Source organism: Vanacampus margaritifer, chromosome 9 (genome assembly GCF_051991255.1).
Source record: "Vanacampus margaritifer isolate UIUO_Vmar chromosome 9, RoL_Vmar_1.0, whole genome shotgun sequence".
Taxonomy (NCBI): Eukaryota; Metazoa; Chordata; class Actinopteri; order Syngnathiformes; family Syngnathidae; genus Vanacampus; species Vanacampus margaritifer.
Window position 1 is genome coordinate 7,027,598 of NC_135440.1, and position 24,948 is coordinate 7,052,545.

Sequence of the window (24,948 nt, forward strand, 5' to 3'; positions counted from 1 at the left end):
TAATTGGATGATTGAAAATGTCCCAGGCTATATTGAGATTATTTCAAGCCCTGCATACTTAAAGACTGGGCCACGTCAAAAGCTCCCTTCGGCAAAATATGTATGCCAACCATGGTTGTGCTCCATCAGCAATTCACCCAGCATGAACAGGGTAATCCCCCTTAGGTGGCCCTGGAACATCAGCCTCAGCTGCTGCTAGCTGAGGCTGATGCCTAAGAAGTCAACGGGAGGACAGCCAGGACTCGCCCATCCATACCACAGCAATTTAGGGCAGGCAATGACCAGCGAGTAATATTAGAAGTAGCAGACTCACACACTATAATTATAATATAAAAGGCCTAGACAATATTCTTATTAGAGATGGGCATTATTTTCTTGGTCGACTAACAGAAAAATTAACTGTCAATTAATCGTCTTACTGTTAATTAAAAAATAATAAGAAAAGAAAAGCTTTTAAAGGGAGGGAATAATTTGTTGCTGAATGTTCTGAACTCCTGATTTGATGCCAATGTCATATTGAGCTGAGTAATGTTGACTGAGAAGTTGTTCTGGCGAGGACCGACTAGCTCAACTTCTCATGATTGACCCCATCATACCGTTCTTCTTTAGACTGCAAACTATTTGAGTGACCGAAAGCATTCCACTCATTGCTAACAGGATAAGCATCATTAAGTATCAACTTCAATAGGTGATGACAAATGTGAAAATGAACGTACATGTGGACATACACAAAATCTGGTTAAAAAATGTACCATCTGAATGTTATCAATAAGTCAGATCGTTCATTAGCTGCAGTGATTTTTTTTTTCCAAATGGGAGCTAGCTATTTACATTTCTTACTTTGTTTTTCATTTTTTAAACTGACTGTGATCACGGTAAGACTGTTCAAGAAGAATTGAGAAATCAGTGATTTCGGCCGGAAAAACAGATTGGCTTTGATGAAGGCTGATGAAAAAACCATGAAGATGAAGTGAAAGATGAAAAGTGTTTTTTTTTTCATGTTGAAGGCTGATGAAAAAAACACGAAGATGAAGTGAAAGATTAAAAGTGATTTTTTTTTTCATGTTGACAGTGTGCCTTAATAAGGAGTTAGCAGTAACTTAATGCAACACTGATTGTGTCTAGCAGGGAACAGAGTGGAACGTGTGAAACATAAACAACTGCCACAGAGCGAGCTCCTGCTTCCCATAACCTTGCAAAGAACCAGCACAACAAACAGAACATTGATTCATGTTAACAGCCATGCCTGCTTGGAACATCTTTGTTATTATTGTAGACATTTTTTTTCTCCCCTGCTCTCATATTGCGAGTTGTTTAGTTAGTTATTGTAGTCCATAATCACCAACTAATTAATTGAAGAGATTAATAATGAGTGTATCATTTTGATGATCAATCAGCATCTTCGCTCTGGATACTATTTTGTTCAAATTTGACAGTGATATACAGTATATTGAAATGATGAAAGCCTATATTAGAGGGGATGTCAAACTAAAAGGTTTTTTTACAATTATGTGCCCCAACTAGTCTAAACACAGGACTCTGATTAATATTCTGTTGTTCTCTGCAATTTGAGTTAAGCAGCAAAATACACCAGTTTTTATCCGTCTCAGGAGGCGGCCATTTTACCACTGGCTGTCAACAGTTGTTGAGGGCTCAGGTAAAAAATAATCACGTCTCCGTTTCAGAAAACAGGTGAGTCGTGATTGGTCAACGCCTGGTCCATTGGCAACTGTGATGTCATTTTTAGTCAACAGTAAGCGGCAAAATGGCCGCTCCCCCTGAGAAAAACTGGTGTATTTTGCTGCTTAACTCATATTGCACAAACAGAATAGTAATCCGAATGCTGTGTTTAGACTAGTTGGGGCACATAATTGGAAAGAAAACTTTTAGTTTGACATCCCCTCTAATAACGAACTTTTGATAGATAAGTTGTAGAGCCACCCAGTTTCCCTGAGCCTCAGGAGCCTCCAGTACGACCATCCCGCCCCCATGCTAGTTTTGCCCTACCCCCAAGAGGAAACACTGAACCTAAAAGCTAACAGAATAAAAAGAGCTAAAATACAACAGAACAGAAGGCTAATAGCAAAGCTAAAAGGAAATTAAAAACTAAAACACACTAAGGTTAATAAATTAAAAGAGTCACTTAAAACGCCAAACAAAAAAGGTGTTTCTTGAGCCCCCTCCTAAAATATCAACAGTTTCTGGCGGGTTATTGCTTCAATCCAAATATATGGTTACCAAATAAATAATACCAGGATGATGATGCTATTAAAAATGATATCCTATTGATACCAAGAAAAAAAACATAAAAGTGATTTAATAAGTTGGCCCAATATTAATCAAAGTGCTTGCCCGCTCTTGATAGGATGAGAATTACAAAAGGTCTGTAAAACATTATCTATGAAGAATATACAAACAATGACTCAAATTGAATCAAACCATTTTCTGCACACACCTCGTTGCAACCTTTCCATGGGAGTATTTCACCAAAAAAGGGGGTAAAAGACACATTATGTTTTAGGGGAACAGAGTCAATTAACTCAGCTGTCAAGGACAAATTTTGAGATACAAATGTAACTTCATGGCATACTTAGACGCAAGTATTTTCCCAAGTATCAAGGGTAGAAAAGCACAACCTTTGGGTGCACCAACCCACTAACAAAATGATGTATGTTCTGTAACAGGTTCAGGTGATGCTATGTCTGAGCATGAAAAGAATCAGAAAACCATTCAGTCCTAAGATTCATCATCGGGATCAGAGTTGATCAGAGCAGAGAACTTCTGTAAAAAAAAAAAAGAAAAAAAAAAGTGGACTTTTGTATCCTTAAACACACAAATGTGACAGATAAGTACCGATCAATAACCAATAATCAATAGCTAGCTACCCTGCAAGTCCAAACAACATAAAAACATATACTGTATGGACATTTGCTGGGTCAATAACCTCACAAATAGATCACAACTTACGCAAACCCACTTAAAATGCGTCTTCCATCACATCGCATAAGATGTCATCCAACAGGCTCTCACCTTTATACTTCTCTCTGACGCTTTCATAAGCCTGGATGAAGTCCTGCTCCTCAGCGTCCGGAGGCAGGTATGCGGGTTCATACACAGCCATGCCAGCACTCTCACCCTCTTCCCACCTTCTCCGGCAAGTCTACTTCTTCCTTTTACTTTGAATTAGTTCGTGTCAGAGCTTTTGAGAGTTTATGAGGAAGTCTGTGTTGTCCTCTGTCAGCTCTCTCAGAACTAAACCCTCTACAGCTGCCAACTTCATTCCACGACCCAGCTTCACACACACCCCCAAACATTCACGCTCACAAAAAAACAGTATGAATGTCCGGCCCCTCCTTTTAAAGATACACTGACTAGAAGGGCAGACAGTCACTCACTGCTTGCACTTACTTGCACAGTAGTCGGAGCAGAGTTCAAGCACTGCTCTTACTGGTAACACTGTAACTGAATTGGAATGTTATGGATGTCAGTATACACTCAACAGGCACATTATTAGGTACACCAGCACAGCCAATAGATCCAACTCAAGAGTTGTATCAAAAATTGTACTCCAGAAACGTACTAATGCTTTTTAATTGGGTCTGTTTGAATACTGCCACAAACTACAACTAAGGTAATTTAATTAACTTCTTAAGGTGGCTGATAAAAAAATAACAAAAATTCGTATGTAACCTGACCACAATGAACGTGGAATCAAGTACAGCAAGTTATACATTATGAATAAGTTACATAACATTGCAAAGATGTTCAGCAATCCCCCACAAAACATCTCAATGTTTGCAAATTATTTTTATGCTCGCAAACAAATTTTGTATATGTTCAAAATGTGATGATGGCAGGAAAAGCTACAATCCTTCCCTCCATTGCAAGTTTCAGGTTTGCAGTCTCGCTATATTACAGACTTATTTATTTATTTATGTATGTATTTATTTTTACCGAATTGGCACCATATGGTGTAGATAAAGTGTTGTATAAAAAGCAGTCCATTTACCATTCTATTTCGTACTGCCCTTTATTTTTGTTGTAATTCCACTGTCGACCACTAGATGGTGGCACACTTTTGTTTGACAATGTGTAAATTTGACTAAAGATGAACAATGAAAACAGGTATTCCAGCTCACCCTGGTATTTCCTGAGGACTATTGAATGACAATTCCCTTCAATACTGCTTTTTACACCTACAAAAAACAACGGCAGTTGGTTCATGTTTATAAAGTACAACTTTGGCATGATTAGTGATGTATATAGCAAGATGCTAAATTATAAATTAAGTTACAAACTAGGCTGTTTATATCATGCTATCGATTTAGCAGATGTTTATATGTTTTACATTCTTATAATCTGTTTATTATATTGTATTTTCTGAGGTGTACTTTGCAGTTTCATTTGTTGATGATAATTCAGGATGTCATTAAATTCCCTGACTCAGTTTGGCTGAGTTTGGCTTGCTGTTCATATATTCAACACTTCTGGGATGTAAACACAAAGACGGATCACACCGTTTGTACAATATTTTTGCTTTATCCGTTGCTCTTGTTCTCTCTCAATATGTTGTCATATCATGTGTTTAAATGTGTTTGTATACTTTATACTTGCATAATTTAAAATGGGGGAGGGGACGGGGGTGGGGGGTCTAATGACTCAAAAAATTTGACATGAACAAATATTCTGAATGTCATATGCAAACTTTAGTTTAATGCATGTAGTAATGTTTATTGCTCTAACACAACCTGTGCTACCTTTAATGTAACGATCCGCTGTCAGCTATCGGTAAAAATTAATAGCGTAATTAATCTGCGTTAATACATGATTAATGCGATCATTTTTTGTGATTAATTAATTAATTAACGCTTTAATTTTGACAGCACTAATAAAACATAGGCTATATGTCCGTTCCAAAGCCGTGATCCATCCTCACTACATGTATGTGCACATCCCTACTTTTGCCTAATCATATTCATACATAAAATTTTAACTCAGAGTTACAATTTTATTTTTTGGGTACTTTTGTACTATTCAAGTTGCCATTGTCTATGACAGTGGCAATGTTGGGAGGTGGCTACCGTCCATAAAATCTAAAATAATGTGACTTATGATATTTTAGTAGATTCAGGGATGAGTACAATAGTGCAGATTTGGTGAGATTTATCACGGTTTTGGGACGAAGCAGTCGTGCTCTATTAATATAAAAACATGTACACCCTGTACAGTATTTAAACAATAAAATACACCTTATCTATCTTGCTGTGGTGTGATGAAATCAGTGGATGAAAAATACACTCGCAAAAGTACGAAGCCTGTTGCAAATTCCTCGCCATTGCTATGTTAATGCATGCTTTAGTTCAGTGCTGATTGGGCATATTGTTAGACTACTAAGGGCTTCTCTACGGCTGCCAAGTTGCCATCGCTCACAGAGATGCTCGTTTGTTCGCGCAAAATAAGAATTGGTGGTAGGCTTGCGACATATGGTCTCTCCGAGCCACCGCAGTGTGCGTGCTCCTGCATGCTTCTAACTAGCTCCACTAGATGGCGCTAGGGATAACCAAATGTCCCTTTAATTAAAAAATCTACATACGTAAATAAAATGTAAGGAACATATATTGTGGCCATAAAAAATGTGGTTGTATACTGACTGAATAAATATCAATAGAAGACTGATTGCTGAGAATACGACACAGATCATCAAACCCAATCTCCGCTACATGCACAGACAGCGACCCCCTCCCAATTTAAAACTATTAGCGGTGATCGAAGGCTTTGATCTGCCATGATTAGAACGCAACAAAGCTACATGCTATGCTAACGGCCACAGTGAACACAAGCTTATGGTTCAAAAGCACATGTGTTTCAACTGCTTTCCGCAATGCAAATTTTGAGGAGAGTTGTGAATGTATTAGTTGAAAGAAATCATAACTTGCTCATATCCCAAACGATTTTCACTTCACTTACTTTTTTGTCAACAGACTCAACACCAAAACGTTTGATATCAATACAGAACAATGATACATCGTTGATTTTGTGTTTCTTGACGCCCAGTCGTCCACGAACATGGAGTGCACTGCACTGTACGGTTACGGATGTGTCATATCGACCTATTTTGCATATCTGTGGTTCCCAGAATGCATCCAGTTAAGACGAGGTTTTGTTGACTTATGTTCCTATTTGTGCATGTTCTGTTTGGCATTCTTGTTTCCGAGTGTTTATAAATGCATCAGGGGACTCTGGGAGAGAGAGGGAGAAATGACGTTAGAGTTGGTTCTCGCGTTGCTTTCTTCGGCTCACTATTATTTTCTTTTGTTCGGTGCCAGCTCCAACCCAAAGTATCCATTTGTGTGTCTCAACTAAAGGTGAGATCACCAACCAATGTTTGCTGGTAATATTCTGGAGAGACGTTACAATACGTTGGCCTCAGTTTTCAGTGCTGGACCACTATTAGTTAACTCCAACGCGGCCACCGTTAATGTCGACCCCTGCGGTTGTTAAAACGCCGCGATTATCTCCTTCCTTAAATCCACTGTGGTTCATAGCACTTTCCCTTTTTTTTTTTTTTTTTGCTGTCGCTGGCACTGTTGTCTTTCTTTGGGCTCATGCCGAAGAAATGAGCAGTGCCTTGTCTCGACTACGGTGACGTGTGCATTCGGCATCTCTTGGCTTAACTTGGCTACCCGTTCAGGGTACGTTTGCCTTTGCTTGGGTGTTTGGACTCCGAGAATTACTGTATGTCCAACTCTAAGGAATTTTTTACTTTGATTTTTTGGGTCGAAGTATGATTTGTACAAGTTCTGAGACGTTCGAACTCCGAGGTTTTACTGTACATTGATTTCTCCGCAACATTTTTATGTTATTTTGTGTGTCTATGGCGAAAATGCCACATATAAGACTGGGAAAAGCGCTACATGCACATTTCATCGGTAAGAACGCAATTACAAGATGTCGGCTATATTTTTTCGCTAACTACAGTAACTACACTAGCTCAAAATACATAGCAACTTCCTCTCTTCGCGTATTGTTTTCTTTTCCCTGTCTGTTTGGTTTGGTTTGCCCCGCCACAGAAATGTGCTTGATGGTAACTCTGTCCAGACTCAGTCGCTGGTACAGTGATGAGTCCGGTTTCCAGGCTAACTATAAGTCGCTCCGGACTATAAGTCGCACCACTCAAAAATATAAAATGTAAAAAGAAACATCATAATGTAATGGTGGTTAGGCAGCGATCTTCCTAGCATGCTTTGCTCCTTGTAAATAGTTGAAAAAGTGCTCTTTATTTGCTTTGTTGTGAATGTGTCTGTGGTGTCTTTGATGATGACAGACAAAGGAACATTTCACATGAAAGGACAGGATGGGCATATAAGCTTGAATGTTGGCACAAGTGAGTAAGTCAGTGTGTGGAGTAACTGGGTTTTACTGAACTAGCTGAGTTGTGGCTGATAGCAGCTCTTGAGTGAATATGCTTCCTGTCACTTTGGAGAAATAAAGCAGCTGAAGAGCTGCAGCGGCTGTGTCGTCCTTTAACTACATACATACATACGTGTTACAGTACATAAGTTGTTCCGGAGTAGAAGTCACACGTTTCAGGGAAACCAAGACCAATAGAGCTTGGACTTGCGACTTCCCTAATCGTGTTGGCAAGTTGTGGCGGAAGACACATGATAAACCAGCAATACATCACACATACAGACATATCTATGAGGCACATTCAGAAATACGCTCAGTGTGTTGCTCAAATTAGACGTTCGAAAATTGCACACACAAGGCCAGGAATAAGCAAGTTTGGTCCTAGAGCCGCAGTCCTGCATGTTTTCGGTGGCTCCTGCCTCCAACCCAGGTGTTTCAAATCATCAGATCATATCACATCCCAGTCTCTGGAAAAAATCAGTAATCACCCCGGTTCCTAAAAAACAATGTCCTGTGGTCAATAATGACTTCAGGCCTGTGGCTCTAACTTCCATGGTCATGAAGTGTTTCGAGAGGCTGATGGTGACTCGGCTCAGGGGGGAGGTGGATGCACACTTAGACTCCCTTCAGTTTGCCTACAAGCGGGGTCGCGGCACTGACGATGCTATCAACAGCATCACACATCTGGTCAGCAAACACCTAGACGGCCCTAAAGCTTATGCACGTGTGTTGTTCATTGACTTTAGCTCAGCGTTCAACACAATGCAGCCACACCTGCTTTTGGGTAAACTGAAGGAGATGAATTTGAACCCGTACATCTCGAGGTGGTATCACTCCTTCCTGACACAGCGCACACAGCAAGTCAGAGTCAACAGCTCCCTCTCGGAACCCAGATTGATAAGCACAGGCGCCCCACAGGGCTGCGTCAGCTCCCCGGTCCTCTTCACGTTGTACACAAATGATTGTGTAACATCACACCCAGAGAACTTTATCATTAAGTTCTCTGATGACACAGCTATCGTCAGCTTGCTGCAGGCCGGCGGTAGCCCACTGGACTATTTCTCAGAAATAGAGAAATTTGTCCAGTGGTGTGACCAGAATCATCTTGTGTTCAATGGGGGGGAAGTGAGGAGGTGATATTTGATCCAAAAACTGTTGGTGACCACAGGCCAGTCATCATTAAAAACAACCACATCAGCCAGGTGGGTTCATACAGGTATCTGGGGGTCCACATTGACAACACACTCAGCTGGAGGGTACATGTTGGAAGTCTCTGCTCCAAACTCCAACAGCGTCTCTATTTCCTACGCAGACTTAGGGTCTATGGAGTGGAACAGAGGATCATGCTGTTGTTCTACCGGGCTGCATTGGAAAGTATCATCAGATACGGCATTGCGGCCTGGTACGGCAACCTGACTGTGCAGTCAAGGTCACAGATTGCCGGTCTGGTGCAGACTGCCATGAAGATCATGGGGGTCAGGAATCATCCTTCCCTACAGATGCTTTATGAGCGGTCCGTCACCGGACTGGCACAGAAAATTGTTAATGACCCGACTCACATTCTGCATCATGAGTTCCAGCTACTGCCTTCCGGCAGAAGATTCAGGGCCCCCAGAACCAGGCTGAACCGCTACAAAAACTCATTCCTGCCGACATCCATCAAACTGCTTAACAACCGACATTAACTCAGTGCAATAAGATATATATATATATGGTGCAATGTTGTGTACATACTCATGTGTGTGTGTATATATATATATATATATATATATATATATATATATATATATATATATATATATATATATATATATATATATATATATATATAGAAGTGTGTATATGTGTGTGTGTGTGTGTATATGGGTGTGTGCAATGTACTTCTCTACACATGTATACTCCTGTGAAGACTTCTGGGAAGTCTTCTACTTATTGCTGCACTTCTTATTTATTTAATTTTAATTTTATCTCTTTCTATTGTGTTGTTTTCTCTTTACTGTAAACTGCAGCTGGACGGAGTCCAGGAAAAAGTTCCCCACGGCCCGACGGGGAAAATACAAGTATATCGTATCGTATCGTATAATTACGTTCTGTAGGAGACTCTCAGCTGTGTTCGAGGAGAGAGACATCAAAAACATGCAGGACTGCGGATCTCTAGGATCGAACTTGCCCTGCACTAGGTGCTCCAACTTGGGACACTTGCACCAGTGCGTCAGACAATAGTAGATGGAAACGGTACTAGAAAAATGCAAGGGTGGTGGCCTGACAGGGGATAGTCATTTACCACTCATGTACCGTGAATAATTCTCAAGTTGGTAACTTTTATTTCAGAAGTTTGCGGTTTAGTGGTGCTAAGTCTAGGGCTTTTGTCAGGCTAAATTTGACGTTAGCTAGCTGTGCGAGCTAGCAAGTTGTGATCGTACTGAGCCGAGTTGTTTAACAAAACAAGTCGATGTGGCCGCCTAAAATTTTTGTACATAACAAAAAATAATTATTCGATAACTCTTTTTTTTTTATATATATATTAAACACAGCCACAGTTGCCATGACTACATTTTCTTCTATCATTTCTTCTTCCACTTTCTTAGCAAATACTTTTGGACAACTTTTTTTAGTTAAAAATTGACATTTCAAATCCAGCCAGGGGTGTAATAGTTTGGGAATTGTCATTTGTTTGTTTGCCTTTTTTAGTTTTAGTTTTCAGAACGAGTTTGCTAGTTTGTCTTTGTTTTCCTTTTTTTTTTTTTTTGGTTCATTTTAATTTAGTATTAATTTGTTTTAGCATTAATTGTTTTTTTAAAGAAATATTGTATTTCTGGTTTGCAAGATTAAAACACCACGGTATGTATGGTGCTGTAAAAATTCAACAAAAATATCATTTTAAAAGTACAGTGTGTGACAGTTGCCCGCTATTTGGCGCCAAATAATAGAATACAGCCTAAACTGATGCATTTTGAAGCACACAAACTACGGTGTCTCAGAGAGACCAAACTTCGCAAGCCTACTACCAATATGATTATTTGGCGTGAGTAAAGGAGCATCACAGCGAGCAACAGCAACCGAGCGAGCTGGAGTTCGAAGGAGCAGCTAACACAGGCATGGCAAACTGCAGTCCTTGAGGGTCGGAGTCCTGCAGATTTTAGAGGTTTCCCTACTCAAACTACAGCTAATTCCAATTAACAGGATCGTTATCAGGCTTATGTGGAGCTTGCTGATGAGCTGATCATGAATCAGCTGTTTTGAAGAAGGGAAATATCCAAAACCTGCAGGACTTCGGCCCTCGAGGACCGGAACTCGCCATTCCTGAGCTAACAAAAGAATGATAGTTAGTTAAGCCATAGGCTGGATCAAGCAGCTAACTAGGGGTTATTCAGGCTCCCGCCACTTGTCGCCCTCTGCTTTGCTCTAGCTGCCAGACCAAAGCTGAGGGTGACAAGCACGGGACTCAGCGACGACCACCTGCAGGCCCCAGCTGTTGAAGGTAAGCAGAGGTCGATCCATTGGGTCGGACACTAGCTGTAAGCAGGGCTAACTACCTTCGCGAAGTTGTCCTTTCGGTATCCGTAGTAGGAAGATGGCAACGAAACATGTCAGCCTCTTGTCAGGTGAGGACTTTTTTTTCTTTACATATTATTAAAATCAATAGTGTTTTTTTTTTTATGAATGAATTATTAGCTCACTATCTGATAGCTCTATGACACACTATGCCTTTTAGGACATTAAAAACAACCGCCCATGAATCAAATACAAATAGGTACTGTATAAGAGTCCAAAGACTTTGAATTAATATAAGTGCAGGGCTTTATAATACTTCTAAAGTTAGATGTATCACAACCCCAACATCTAAAGATAGGATGGGCTGGCTTTCCATCAGTTGTTTGCAAAGTTGCCAACTTCCAAATCCCTCCCTTCTTTTCACCATGCAGGAAATAAAATGTTGCTAACATAAGGACAGAAGTTATTGCTTCAGACAGACCACTCTTGCTCGTGCTCGGGTAGGGGTCCACACGAGTACACATACACGAACATACGAAAAATCCCTGCACTTTTCCTATGATGTCATAATAAAAACACTACTTCCATGTTAAGGCATCAAATGTTTTAGTTTGACTTTATAACAACCTTGTGAGGGTCATTCAAAGACGGTGTCATATAATATCCAGGTCTACTGTAAAGTGTAACCCAACAATACTTTTTTTGTGTTTTTAACACAGAGCTTGTGCTTAACTCTTTGACTGCCAGACGTTTTCAGAAAAGGGATGCCGTCAGTGCCAGCCGATTTAAGCATTTTGACTGATCTTTCAAGGTCCACAGAAAATTTTGTGTTTGGACTATGGAAACACACATACTACCAAATGAAAGCTTGGACTCTCATCTTTCATCAGGAAAAAAAAAGTTTGTTTCTACCTTATTCCGATTTTCAGTAATCAACAATAGAAAATGGTTAGTTTCACCGAAATGCTCTGTTTTGAAACAAAAAACGGAGAAAACAAGCTTTTTGTGAAACGATATTATTTCATGCACTCTAGTGAATTTGAGACCTTTTTTTTCCATGAATGATGCCACAAACACCTAAACAGTGCTTTACTTCTGTAAAACTCTACCACCAACAATGAAACTGTGTTTTTTGATAGCAAAATATGTTTATTTACATTCAACAGTGTAACAATTTGACAAAACAATTTGGCAAACTATTTACAAATGTGTGCAACCGTGGTACTATTTACAATTGTGTGGATGTTTCAAATACAGTTTTTCTTTTTGTAACACTCCCCTGCGTACAAGGAGACGCAGCAGGATTTGCACAACAGATTAGTTTCACTGCAATTGCAGACGCTACACTTTTTTGCTGGCTTTTTTTTCCGGGGAATAGCAAGTATATACAGCAGTGTGTGCTTGGCCATGTTGCCATCAAGTCTACTCTAAGGATCATGATACGGTGACGTTACGGTGGTGTTACGTCTGGCTTCCTCATGTCCTTCAGTTCCTTTACCGGGTGGTTGATCCCTCTTATCCGCTCCATTCATGGTGGCATCGTAGTCCAGAACCAGTGTCTTCTCCGTGATCAGACTGTACCCACTCGATGAATATGCATTGGACTCGGGGCACTCTTCGTCGTCCGATTGAACGTCCGCCTGAGCGTGCTCGGCTGTGCTCCACGTTTTCCGGGGTTAGCATCGCTAGCCGGTGAGGCTTTATGACGTGATCATAGCCGCCGTGTCAACGCTTCCAACTTCGGCATCAACCTCGGAGTCACCAGCTCGTCATCGTCGTCATCAATGTGCTCTTTAGCATTGGTCGATGCTTTTCGTCCTTGAAAAAAATGCTCAAGCGTGAGCTGCTTGCAACCGGTCGCCATTATGGCTTCCTCAGCCATTGTCCCCTCAACACTCTAGCTCCGCCTCACGTCTTCTACTGACGCCTACCCAATCTTGTCCAAAGAGAGTCATCGCTGCCATCTAGGGGCCAAAAATAGGCATTATACTAACTAGATCTGCTTGATACTTTCAGCACAGCTGGCCAAGGCTTTCCTCCACCCGTTTCCAAAAAAAAACAAAAAAAAATTGGTGAACGTCTTTTAACGTCTTTGGCGCTCCTCCGTAGGTTTTTACTAAACGTCATTTAACGTTTTTGGCAGTAAAATAGTTAATAATAGCTTCAGACAGGCGCACATGAGGCATCCTGATCAGCAGGCAGCGCTAGCCGGTCTGTAGCGGAAGTCATACATCAACACCACTGGATGATAACCTGCCGCCTGCATGATGTTATTTATTATTATTATTATTAAAACATTGCCAAAATATTGTAGAAAAAAATCCAAACATCCAATTTTCTGTATCACTTATCCCCACCAGTGTCAAAGGTGAGCTGAATCCTGACCCAGCTGACTTTAGGTGAGGCGTGGCTGTAAACCCTAAACTGTGCCAGTAAAATGCAGGGCCTGTACTGTACAGACAAACCAACAATTCGCATTCACGTAGAGGGGCAATTTAGACTATTCAATTACCCAACAGCAACCTGGCTTTTTTGGAATGGTGGCGGAAACCGGAGTACCGTGAGAAAACGCATGCAGGCATGGGAGAACACGCGACACACAGGAAGGTTGAGCTGCCAACCTCAGAACTGTGAGGCTGATTGTTGTCAGAATATTACATAAATATATTATACTACTACTATGCCCATCTCTTGTCAAACAACCCAATTGACACAAGACGTGTATAAAAAAGGAACAAGCCATTCTTTTGTATAATTCCCCATGATTATAGATCAATGTTTAAAAAAAAAAAAGGTATATGTTTTTTTTCACTATCATTTTATGTGTTGCACTTTTATGTGTCCACACCCTACGGCAGATGTCATCTTTACTGCCAATTTTTCTGATACTGTCTCAGAAACTGATGTCTGAAATAAAGAGGGAAGTGGAAATGTCACGGTTGTAAAGAACAGATGAAATAAAGCCATTCTGTCCACTTGGCTACGTCACAGAGCATAAATCATATTGTTTTAGTGTACTGTAACACCAGCAGTACAATGGCTACTCTATGTGGTCAATGCTATTTGAAGTGAGTGCGGAAAATGAGACACATTTTCCAGAGGATGTGGTGGTCTTTAGGAGGAACGCTTTCAGCCAAAAATCCCCTTTGTCATCAAGTGCCACCTATTGGTCAAATAGTTTAATGCTGTCTAGATCACAGTAGCTTCAAAACAAAGCTTTATCTGTTCTGGAAATTACCAAACTCAATATTCTCTTCTTCATTTGAAGGTGATGGAAGAATGGGATGCCTGTATTGATGAATAAAAAACATGGATACAGAAATTTGATTCCATGAGAGTGAGAGGAGACATTTTTCTCTCTGAGCAATGTAACTTTATTCACAAGGATCCTTTTATTCCTGATTCAGATCTTTAGTAAAAAAAATAAAATAAAATAAAAGAGAAACAGACTGCTTTATGCTAAAATGTCAATCTTAACAAACATCCTTCATTGTCTCATTATTGTGCCTGAGGCAAGAGTGGTGATAGAATAAGGGGTAGGACTAGATACGTTTTTAACTTCCTCTTACCCCTTTTGAACATATAAACTCTTTTTTTTCTTCCTATTCTTGTTTTCTTATTTACTTCAATTAATATTTTAGACTTGTAATGTGTTTTCTTTGTGTTTATATGTTCAATAAAGAACCAAACCAACCAATAGTGGATATAGTAGGTGATTTCACACAGATTATTTCACACAGATTTAAAAATTATACACTTTAAATGTCTCGATAACAACAAAACAAACCGTTATTTAGGTTTACAATAAAATATTTAACCATGTACAGTATGCATACCTGTAAGTATTTATACTTTGAATATTCCTGGGCAACACAGTGAATGAGTGGTTACTGGTAAGTATGTCTACTTTGCAGTTCAGGGTTTAAATCAGAGCACAAGTGTTATGTTTATCACTTACTGAAATTTCTGCACTTTCTTTATTAGCAGGTGCCGCAGTACAATACAATATCACGCCGCTAGGGCAATACAGTGTGGTATCCAACAGCAACATAAAGTAGTGCCCATTACACTATAATGGAACAATAAAATGTTGGTCATTTAAAGCAAATACATAACAATTCTTCCCTTCCGTCTTAAATGTACTCATCATACTAAACACTTACGGTTGAGTAGAAAAACACAGTTTAAACATTGTAAGTTGAAACTTAAATTGGATGTTTAGTTTACCACTACAAAACAATATCAAATGTCTCCTAAAACATCACATCATTGACCATAGAACTTTTTTTTTTAACACGAAAACAACTTCTTCTTAGCTGACTATAAATCCAGCCTCTGTGGGGGGTTGCAGTTCCTCTAAAACTTCACTTAACATAAGTAGCCTACTTTTCTTTTCAAAAAATATAAAATAAAGGCAGTCTTTTTTGACCTGACATATTTAACTATTCATTCTGTATGGTAAAACTAACATTTAAAATGTCCTTGGTTTCTAAATATAACTATTAAAATATTTTTTACTAATGGAAAATGACAAAAATAGTAATGCATAGTGAATTAGCTACATATGATTACGATATCCAAACATCACAATACAATAAATATCACAATATGAACCTCACAATACGATAATTATCACGATATTGTGGGGAGGTTGGCGACATAAAAAAAGCTCACAATACTGTATAAAAACTCACGATACTGTAAAGGGGGAGGACATAATATTGTGTTTTTGTACATAACAGCAGTGATGGCAAAATAGGCTTGACCCTGTCATTGTCATGTGCTCAGCGGCGCAAAGTATCAAGGTCTATGTAGTTCACAATGTTGCGTTTTGCTGAATCAGGCCAAGAGTAATGTTTTTTTTTTTAATGTTGAAAAATATTTGCTAGTAAGACGTATTTATAAGATCGATAACACCCACAGTGGCCAAAACATCCCTAATTTAAATTAAACTGCACTAATAACCTACCCACCAGAGGGTGCGAGAACTGCATAAATGGAATACAACCTTACCTTGTAATACGTGCTCCTTTTAATATTGTGACATGACAACAATGATATTGTGGCAATTTTAATATCGCAATATGACGATATTGACGTTATCGTTACATCCCCAATGATAACTAGTCTGTAAATTGTAACAAGCAAGAATGTGATATGGTGGGCTATTAGATGATACAATGTATCATGAAGACGATAGAAAAGTTTCTACTGTGCCACTTCTTGCTTATCGTCTCTATTTTCAATTGCCCTGATGAATATTTACTTTTCTTATGGTGGATTACGGCAAACAATAACTACTACAGAGGAAGCTTGATATGATGGAGAAAAGCTGCTGCTTACCATGCTTGTCCCACTTAGCTGGTGGCAGATGAACAATATCCACGGAAGTGAATCATCATAGAGTCATCATACATTACAACTTAAGGTTCAAAATAAAAATAAAAATAAAAATAATAATTCTCCCCCAGGCTTAAAGAAAACATACAGTTGGCAATTTTCGGCTATTTTCTGGCTTTAGCATGAACCATTGTGGTGTATATTGTTACCGTTTGTTGAATAAAGAGGTTGGAAGAGCATCAGCAGCTGTTTCCATCGTCCTTATGTCTATCCCACCGGATATGGCTTGCAATTTATTCCAACTAGTGGTGGTAGGCTACAGTATATACAGTACTCTTAGCTAACAATGCTTACTTTACCTGAGACGTGTAATAGAGTAACTGTACTGTACAGTACAATAACAAAAATTGGTGATGCACTGAACCACTATACAGCGAGGGACCACTGTAAAGCTCAAGCTCATTTAAAAGTACACACACACACACACACACACACACACACACACACACACATATATAAACGAGAGCCCATAGAGAATTAATGGCATTATCACTGGTGGAGGTAGCACAGTTGAAATACACAATCTTTGTGGTGCATTGTTTATACATGCTAGCTTGCCATGAATGGTGTAAATGTACAGTATCTAACACCTGCACACTTCTACCAAATACAATTATCCCTTCAATCCATTAACATGAATAAGTCATGTGTTTCCAGCACCACTATGGTTGGTTTGACATGATGTTTTGTCTGTGCAGTGCAAAAAAGACCACGCCTCAAACTTGGATACAGTCCTAGTGTTGAATTATGTTTCCTATTTTGATCGCATGTCTGTTGGGAAAAGATTAACCTTGTACTATCCGTCTGGAACAATACTTTGTTTGCATCACTTGAAGCATAACTCACAACTTAGGCTAATGATTCCTTTGTGATTTAACATTTAAAGCAGCACGTTAGTTAGGGTGGCAAAAAAATAAAAGCAGAGTGGGCCTTGAAGGCAGAGCATTTGTTCATCCATTCGGCAAAAATTTAAATAAATTACCAAGTATGTTTCAGAACTACATGGATGAAAGATTAATTTAACACTAAACTTGTATTTTCGACTGACCTTATAAGAGATCACACACAGGCAAATGCAGTAAGCGGAGCAGTTCTTTAGGGCAACAGTGACCCAAATATTTTGCAGCGCAGACCGGTTTAAACGTTAAGACATATTTTCACAGACCGCCACAGATGCCACTCTTCAAAAACAAAAATACTAAAATGATTGATCCTTGACCAGACTCAAATTCCACTGAGTACCCCACGGCAATAAACATGCAACACACTTTTCTTACACATACAGAGGCTCTATTCTAGTAAAATGTGATATTCAAGTTACATTTTGAGTTTATTTCAAATATTTAAACCAATCGCATACTATAATCAGCTGCAACATTTAAGGCATGTAATTAATTGCTTGATTGAGTCTACGGACACTGCAGTTTTCAAAGTTAGTTTACCTGCGATGCGGATTACCGCCCTCTCTGCTGGATCCAGGACCTCCCCTGAGGCTGACTTGGAGCGTTTGGCCCATTGATTTTTGGACAAGTTCCAGGGGAGTGTGTCACCAGGAGAGGGGACACTGTTCCCTTCTCTGTTGCTCTCCTCCTGCAGGATACAATCCCTACGTTTTTCTTTTGAGGTTGCCATCACCGACCCACAGGAATGATCAAAGAGGCAAGTTGACACTGCTGCATAAAGCACAGATGGGAAACACACCAAACGTGTCAATGTTCAAAACAGTACACAAGTCAAGTTATTTGTAACAGGTCCAGGAAGGTAACACTTCATGACTAAAATGAAATCTGATATTGCCATGAAAATAACATCTGTCCGTTTCTTCATTAAATTACACATGGAACAGTATAGTGAACTTAAGAAATATTATTCTGAAAATGATCTTCAAATAATCCTTACGCAAAAAAATTTCATTAGGTCTTATTTGATTTATCATTCATTAAAAGCAATTGTGTCTTACTGTTTAGACTACCGTATGCATTCTCCTGAAAACAAGGATGCCCTGTATGGTACAATTACTGTTTCAACATCCCACCACCTGTACAAGTTACTTAACAGGCCCAGTTGATCTTAGACAGATATGACAAGGGTAATAATGACTTTGAAAGAGGAGATTGTTGTGATATAAGGGCACAGGAGGAGCAAAGTCTGCTCTACCTGACTCATGTTTCAGTAGGGAAGAATAGAAATACATACATTAAAACACCATGGCGCTAAGGGAGAAATTGCAGTGTATATTCCAAGTAGTCAGCAGCATAGATGTGGAATTCTGGCCCCTTCATATGCAAGAAAAATGTGTCTTTTATTATGGCTGTGTACTGTTTGTACGATACTAAATGTTTGGCATCTGTCCCTTAGTTAATGTATGCTTTTGTATGTTTTATGTGTGAATCTGATCTGAATTAAATGTGCTAATTACAGTAAATACAACCTCTAGCCAACATGATTACTCCTAGTAACAGTCTGAGATACAATATGTCAGTTTCACAAGAATTAAAACAACAACAAAACACCTTGACAAATACATTGGTGATTTGGTGATGTAGCTGTTATTCTTTTGTGTGAAATAATGTTACCATTAATGTTTGAATCAGCTGTCAGTATCATATAACTCTTGAAATGAACAACACTGTGCCACCGGGGGTCATAATTGAAAAATAAGAGTATTGTAAAGGGAGATAAGGGATATTATTGTACGTCTACTACAATGGTGCACTTGCCGGGTCCTAATCACACGAATACAGTGTAACAGTACACTCTAACCTTGCATTATTCCTGTTCGGGCATACCATGCGTCGTCTTACCTTGTTACCTTGCTGTATTGCTGGCTCAGCAGCGTTTGCCAAACATCCATGGATGCATTTTCTTCAATAATAATCAGCAGGTGATGTGCGACACTCGTCGCAGAATCTGCATGTTCTCAAAGTGCGCGTTACATTCAGCATGTGTTCCAGTATCCAGCCACTCCTTCAATACTGTGTCTCCGGTCATTGTCGTCCTTCCTCATCACACAATGTCCTACGACGCCAATAAACATTGCAGGCATCGTATTCGTACATGTTTCTGGTTGTAACCGGAACCGTAAAGCTGTAACATTCTCCTTCTCGTTTTCTTCACTGCGGAGGTGAAACGAAAGCAGGCAGTCTCGTGGGACACGGGAAGCCATGGACTGAGACGCCGATCGAGTGCATTGAACTCCATCGGCTGGTTGTGTACGTGCGTGCGGGCAGCGTGGTGTGATTCGATGTTCGATTAGTTGACCTGTCACGGTGTAAACTGTCACCCATTTGTCCTAATCATTAGTTCAAGTGACGTGCAGGTGTGTCAAAAGTTTTGACATTTGACAATAATAATAACAACTTATATTTTATTCTTTCAATGTAAAGTTTTGTGAGTTTGCTTAAAGTGATCCATTGTTCAGCTGGGGAAGGTCAATGCAGCGAAAAACTAAGCAACATAAAATTTGAAATATTTAATGATGTCATTATTTTTGTTCATTTGTTTGTTTGTTTGTTTGTTTGTTTGTTTTAATATAGCTAATAATCTGTGTTAAATCAAGGAAAATGAAGGCAATGGTGGGCATCTGGTAATTCTTCATATGCCATAAATGTGAACTTATTTCCAACCACATTTGCGCAGGTCTTGCTTGCTGCTGCTGGTCTCGGAGGGGATCTGCACCTGCAAAAACTTACAAATTGCACAAAAATACACTTTCCATTTTATCTGAAATCATTTATTAGAGATTCATCAGGGTATAAATATATTTTTGAAAAGCTTGACTGCATAATTTGATATTTATATTTGATATGGACCAAAAATTTACCAGTGACCTGGTTTTACGTGCAATAACATGAACAATATTTAAGGGTTTGTATGGGTTTAGGAATCAATGAATAATGGTCACTCTCGCAACATTTTAAACGCCACATTGTTAGCATTAAATTTCCGCCTTAGCCTGTCAAATAATTTTCAAATAGTCTTTCATTTAGGTGTACAAAATGCACTCCTTCAGTACTATACTTTCTGACCTAGTTTGCTGAATATCAAACTTTCTTTAATAACAAGGGCAGAATTGTCAGCCAAAACTAAGGCACACATCTTGTTCAAGGACCTTTAAATTGTATCAGTGTCTTGCCACGCCAGGTCACCTAAACTGTCACATTCAACTCAATCATCTAGTCAGTGATAAATATGGCACGATTAACTTTGCCATAACTCAATACATGAACCAGAAACCTGAATGGTGGTCTGGCCCTTCCAGGGTCTCAAGTTCAGGTGTCACATTATAATGGCTGTGGTAACCAGAGTCCACAAATAAAATACTTTAGCAGTCTTGCATGCAGAATTGATGAGCCTTGATGAAGAATGAACAAGTGTGCTATTTTTTGATGCTCATCTACACAGGTTATAGTAATTATATGGTGATTTCACCTTAAGACAAGCACAATAACTCTTGGATGGTATCCTTTGCACATACCACTGGTGCTAAAATGTTCATACATGTTATATCCATCTATTTGCTGAAGCACTGGTTCTGAATAGGATCATGGGTAAGATTGAATCTATCCCAGCTATCTCTGAGCTAGAGACTGCTGGTACACCCAGGGCTGGTCTCCTGTCTCCATCCAGTCAGATACATTTTCATGTGAGGTCCGGACTTATAGGACCCAAACACTGACAAGACACGGAAGTTGGGAAATATAGAATCTTGCTATACAAAATACAAAGTAACAACAGAGAAAAACCTTGACAAAGAGCAGGGCTGGATTCAGATGCCCTCGAAGAAAACACTTGACGGAGAAACCTTGACTGAGAGAGCAGGGCTGCATGCATTAAGTAACCCCAAACACATCTAAAAAGAGCTTGCATGGAAGAGTAAGGATGAAAGGAGTTTCAGCTAAAGGACATTAACATGCAATACTCATAAAAGTGTCATTCAGTAACTCTTGCTAGGGCGATGCACAGTTCTGTTTAACAGAATAAAAGCCTATTTAAATACAGTATGAGTCACAAATACAGAACCTTAAACACACAAGAGTGACAGGTTTATCAGCTCCCTCAGCCACTTGCGTCTTTAGGGCTGGGTTTTAAAAAAAAATCGAATAATCGATATAGAATCGATGTTCCTTTTCGAGCGTGATATAGATTCATTAAACCATGAATCGATTATTTTCATATCTCTTTTTCACATAAATTAACAAGAAAATAGAATTTTAAAGGCCAATCTTACTGTTTTCTTGAAATGTAATGTTCACATTTAAAAGTATTTTCTTATATTTATGAAAAACCTGATTTATCACACTTTATGACAACTTAGAATCTTTTTAATTTATATTTACAATTATTGAATTAGAACTATGAAAACATTTTTCATCTCATCCATGATGATGTCAATGTTTGTTTAACACTTAAAGTGATTATAACACGTGTTATTTTCATAAATAAATACATATTTTAATCAGTTACTGCCTCTGTAAAATTTTATTTGGAATTTAATGTTTGTGGAGTTTTTCATTGTGACCTTGATATTTAAGAATAAATGATGTTCTATAATTAATTAATATTGGATCGAACTCTTGTGAATCGAATCGGAAATTAAATCGAACGGAACTATTGTGAATCGAAGTCGAATCGATTGAGCAAATCTGAATCGATACCCAGCCCTATTGTCTTATCTAAGTGATTCTTGTTAGTTTGCTTGTATTTAGTTCCCTGTTTCTGCTCAGTTTGATCATTTGTTTGCTCTGGTGTGTAGTGCCTGTCTGTTGCCACGTTTCATTTCAGTGAGTTTTGCACAACTGTTTTGTTATTTTGATTTGAGTTAGCTGAGACTTTCTTTAATTTATTTTTTTGTTCATCAGTGCCTTGTTTTGCGTTTTCAGAATTAAATACTTAATGAAGTCATTCCTGCCTTGCCTCCCTGCATTTGGGTCCTCAGCCTCAATCCGTGATCTATGCAAGTTACTAGAAAGTGTAAGAGTACAAAGAGGATTTGCTGCAGAAGACGCCTTCGTAGAAGTGGGTCTTCCTCCAATCCCGACCCGGACGGTCAAACCTTGTCCTGGTCAGTTGCGCGCTGTTTGCTCACATCCTGTGCAACTCTGGGGGTTTGACCCGGGGGGTTGACACCAAATCGTCCCCACACACACACTCTTTCCATAATCTAGTGACGTCCGTGGCTTTAACTCTTCACTGTACTAACATTGTCCAAATCAAATGTCAGGCTACATAGACTTGTAACACTTCACTTCAGAAGACAGTGACTGCAAAAGCCATAAATGGATACGCGACCAACACTGCCCTCTAGTGGAAGCATGTCTTCAACATCTTCAAATAGTCCAAAATTGAGAGCAAGCTTTTGAAATCTACTTGAAGAAGCTAACACACTTAGATCCATTCTAAATGTAAGAAAATATATTTTTTAATGGAGATGTGTGATCTTAATAGAACCATTGCAATCATTTTAATAGATTAGGAACGCTAATGTTATGTCAATTGTTCAGTCTCTAGGATGCACAGTCGGAGTTGCATGAATAATAAATAAATAAATGAATAAATAAATAAAGTAGACTGGAAACTGCAATGGGTAACGTTTGGAACCGAATGCATAATGGCAGACTTTCGGCAGTCAATGGAAGCGCCATACCAGTGATGTGAGACACAATAGAGGGTTTATGAACAATTTTAAGTGGCTCGATAATTAGATTATTACAAAACACCAACCCACAGACACACAGTATGCAGTATTTTCAAGATGCACACCCACACGCACAGTCCTTTACCCACGTGTTCACACATGCAACTGCCATGCCAAACCTTATACAGTTTACCCATAGGAATAGTCTCTCACTATAAAACGCATTCATGCAGCCTACCTCACCATTAATGGTGCAGACCCAGACACCGCATGCCAGTTCACCTCGCTCCATGAGCCACAGGCCGCAGCAGTAGATGCAGAAACAGATGTGTACCAGCTGCTTGGATGCAAGCCCTAGATACACTGCTACTGTATTGCACCACTCACACATGCTTAAACACAAACTCATGCAAGTTGTTTAACTTGAATGTCCGCGTAAGTATGGATATCTTTAAAACAAGTCCGAGATGGAAAAAGAACAAAGGCTGCATGTAAGAAAGTAAAGATGTTAAACGTGTGATTGATTTTGAAAAATTATCTAATTGCGAACCCCCCGCCCCAACATTGCTATTGCGATTTAATATGCATTTTTTGTCTAAGCAAACACAAACAATAAATTAACATGAATTACAATAAACAATATCATATTTATTATGCATGAAAGTTTTGGTTTTATAGGTCAGGCTTAGACTAAAATAAAGGCAAATAAATCATGAATTAATATGAAAGGAAATGTATCTAATTCAGTTAGAGTTGTTAACTTACTAAACAAATAGTTTAACTTGCAGTCCTTTAACCCCTAGGCGTTATTGTGACCCGTTTTTGGCTTTTTGTTGGTTCTGACCAAGCCATTTCAAAATAAAATACTCCCCACCGGTTAAGCGTTCACCACAACTTCACAAAATTCTACTAAACAAGTGTGGCGTGAAAATATGTCAGTCTGTCGTAAATCAGATTACAACAATATGCTAATGAGCATGCTAACAAATCTATGGCTTTGTCAACTTTTCATGTTTCATGAAACAAAGATATTTAAACTGCACATCATCAAGTACTGAACTTATCTAGACACTATATAAATAAATAAATACACAAATAAATAAATAAACAAATAAATAAATAAATATGTATATAAAATATTATAAAGTATGGAAGTGAAATGCATTCACTTCAAAAAACAAGTCTTGTTTTTCTGACAAATTTTTGGGGGGAGCTTTGTTTTTTTGAGTTTTTTTTCTGTTTTATTAAATATTTCCCCCCGTTTTTATTAGTATTTTTTTCTGTTGTTAAAAAATACATATTTTCCTCTCTTTTTCAGAATATTTTTTTCCAGTTTTTCTGAATAATTTTTTCGTTTTATAAAATAATTATTTTTCTTTTTTTCTGAATATTTTCTTAAAATAAGTTTTCCCTCAGAGATTAGAGAACAAACCACAATACAGTATACACATTCATTCCTTTATTGATTTTATTGCATATGGAGGTATGTGGGAAAGTGTCCGCTATTAGTGAGTCTGCAACAAGTCACTTGGAGTTCAGAGGTAAAAAAATAAATAAATAAATAATAAAATTTAAAAAAAATTAAAAAATATATATATATTTTTTTTAAATAAATAAATACTCAGAAAAAAAAGAACACCAGCTCCGTTTTTCGTAATATTTTTTTTTCTGTCCCCACCCCCAAAAAAAATCCAAATCAAAAACAAAAAATATTTGTTCCCCCTGTTTTTATTAATAACCCCCCCCCACCCTGTTTTTCTGAGTAATATTTCCTCCTGTTGTTCTGAATATTTTTTTTCAGCGTGTTTTTCTGAATTTTTTTTGGGACAGAAAAAAAAAAATCATTAAAACGGATGATACACAAAAATATTCAGGAAAAAACCCTACAAAAAACAAAAACAAAGCTCCCCCCAAAAAATAGACTTTTTTTTCTCTCCAAGTGAATGCAATACGCTTCCGTAATGAAGGTTACTTATCTCGATAATAAGAAATTAAAATTTAATTTG

The 24,948-nt window shown here is 38.5% G+C and overlaps 1 protein-coding gene across 5 annotated transcripts in view; it reads right to left on the minus strand.

Annotated features, from left to right (window-relative positions):
* plecb (plectin b) overlaps positions 1 to 19,512 on the minus strand; it is a 133,083-nt gene extending 113,571 nt beyond the window's left edge. For 3 of the 5 annotated variants that reach the window (XM_077575815.1, XM_077575820.1, XM_077575814.1), the window contains exons 1-2: positions 19,110 to 19,512; positions 17,748 to 17,978 (exon numbers count right to left, since the gene is read on the minus strand). In XM_077575815.1, coding sequence (XP_077431941.1) covers positions 17,748 to 17,937 — 190 coding nt within the window. In that variant the 5' untranslated portion in view covers positions 17,938 to 17,978; positions 19,110 to 19,512. Of the gene's footprint in view, positions 1 to 3,030; positions 3,222 to 17,747; positions 17,979 to 19,109 lie in introns of those variants that run through there. The other 2 variants (XM_077575819.1, XM_077575817.1) reach the window with 2 other exon arrangements.
* Positions 19,513 to 24,948: the final 5,436 nt, after the last annotated feature.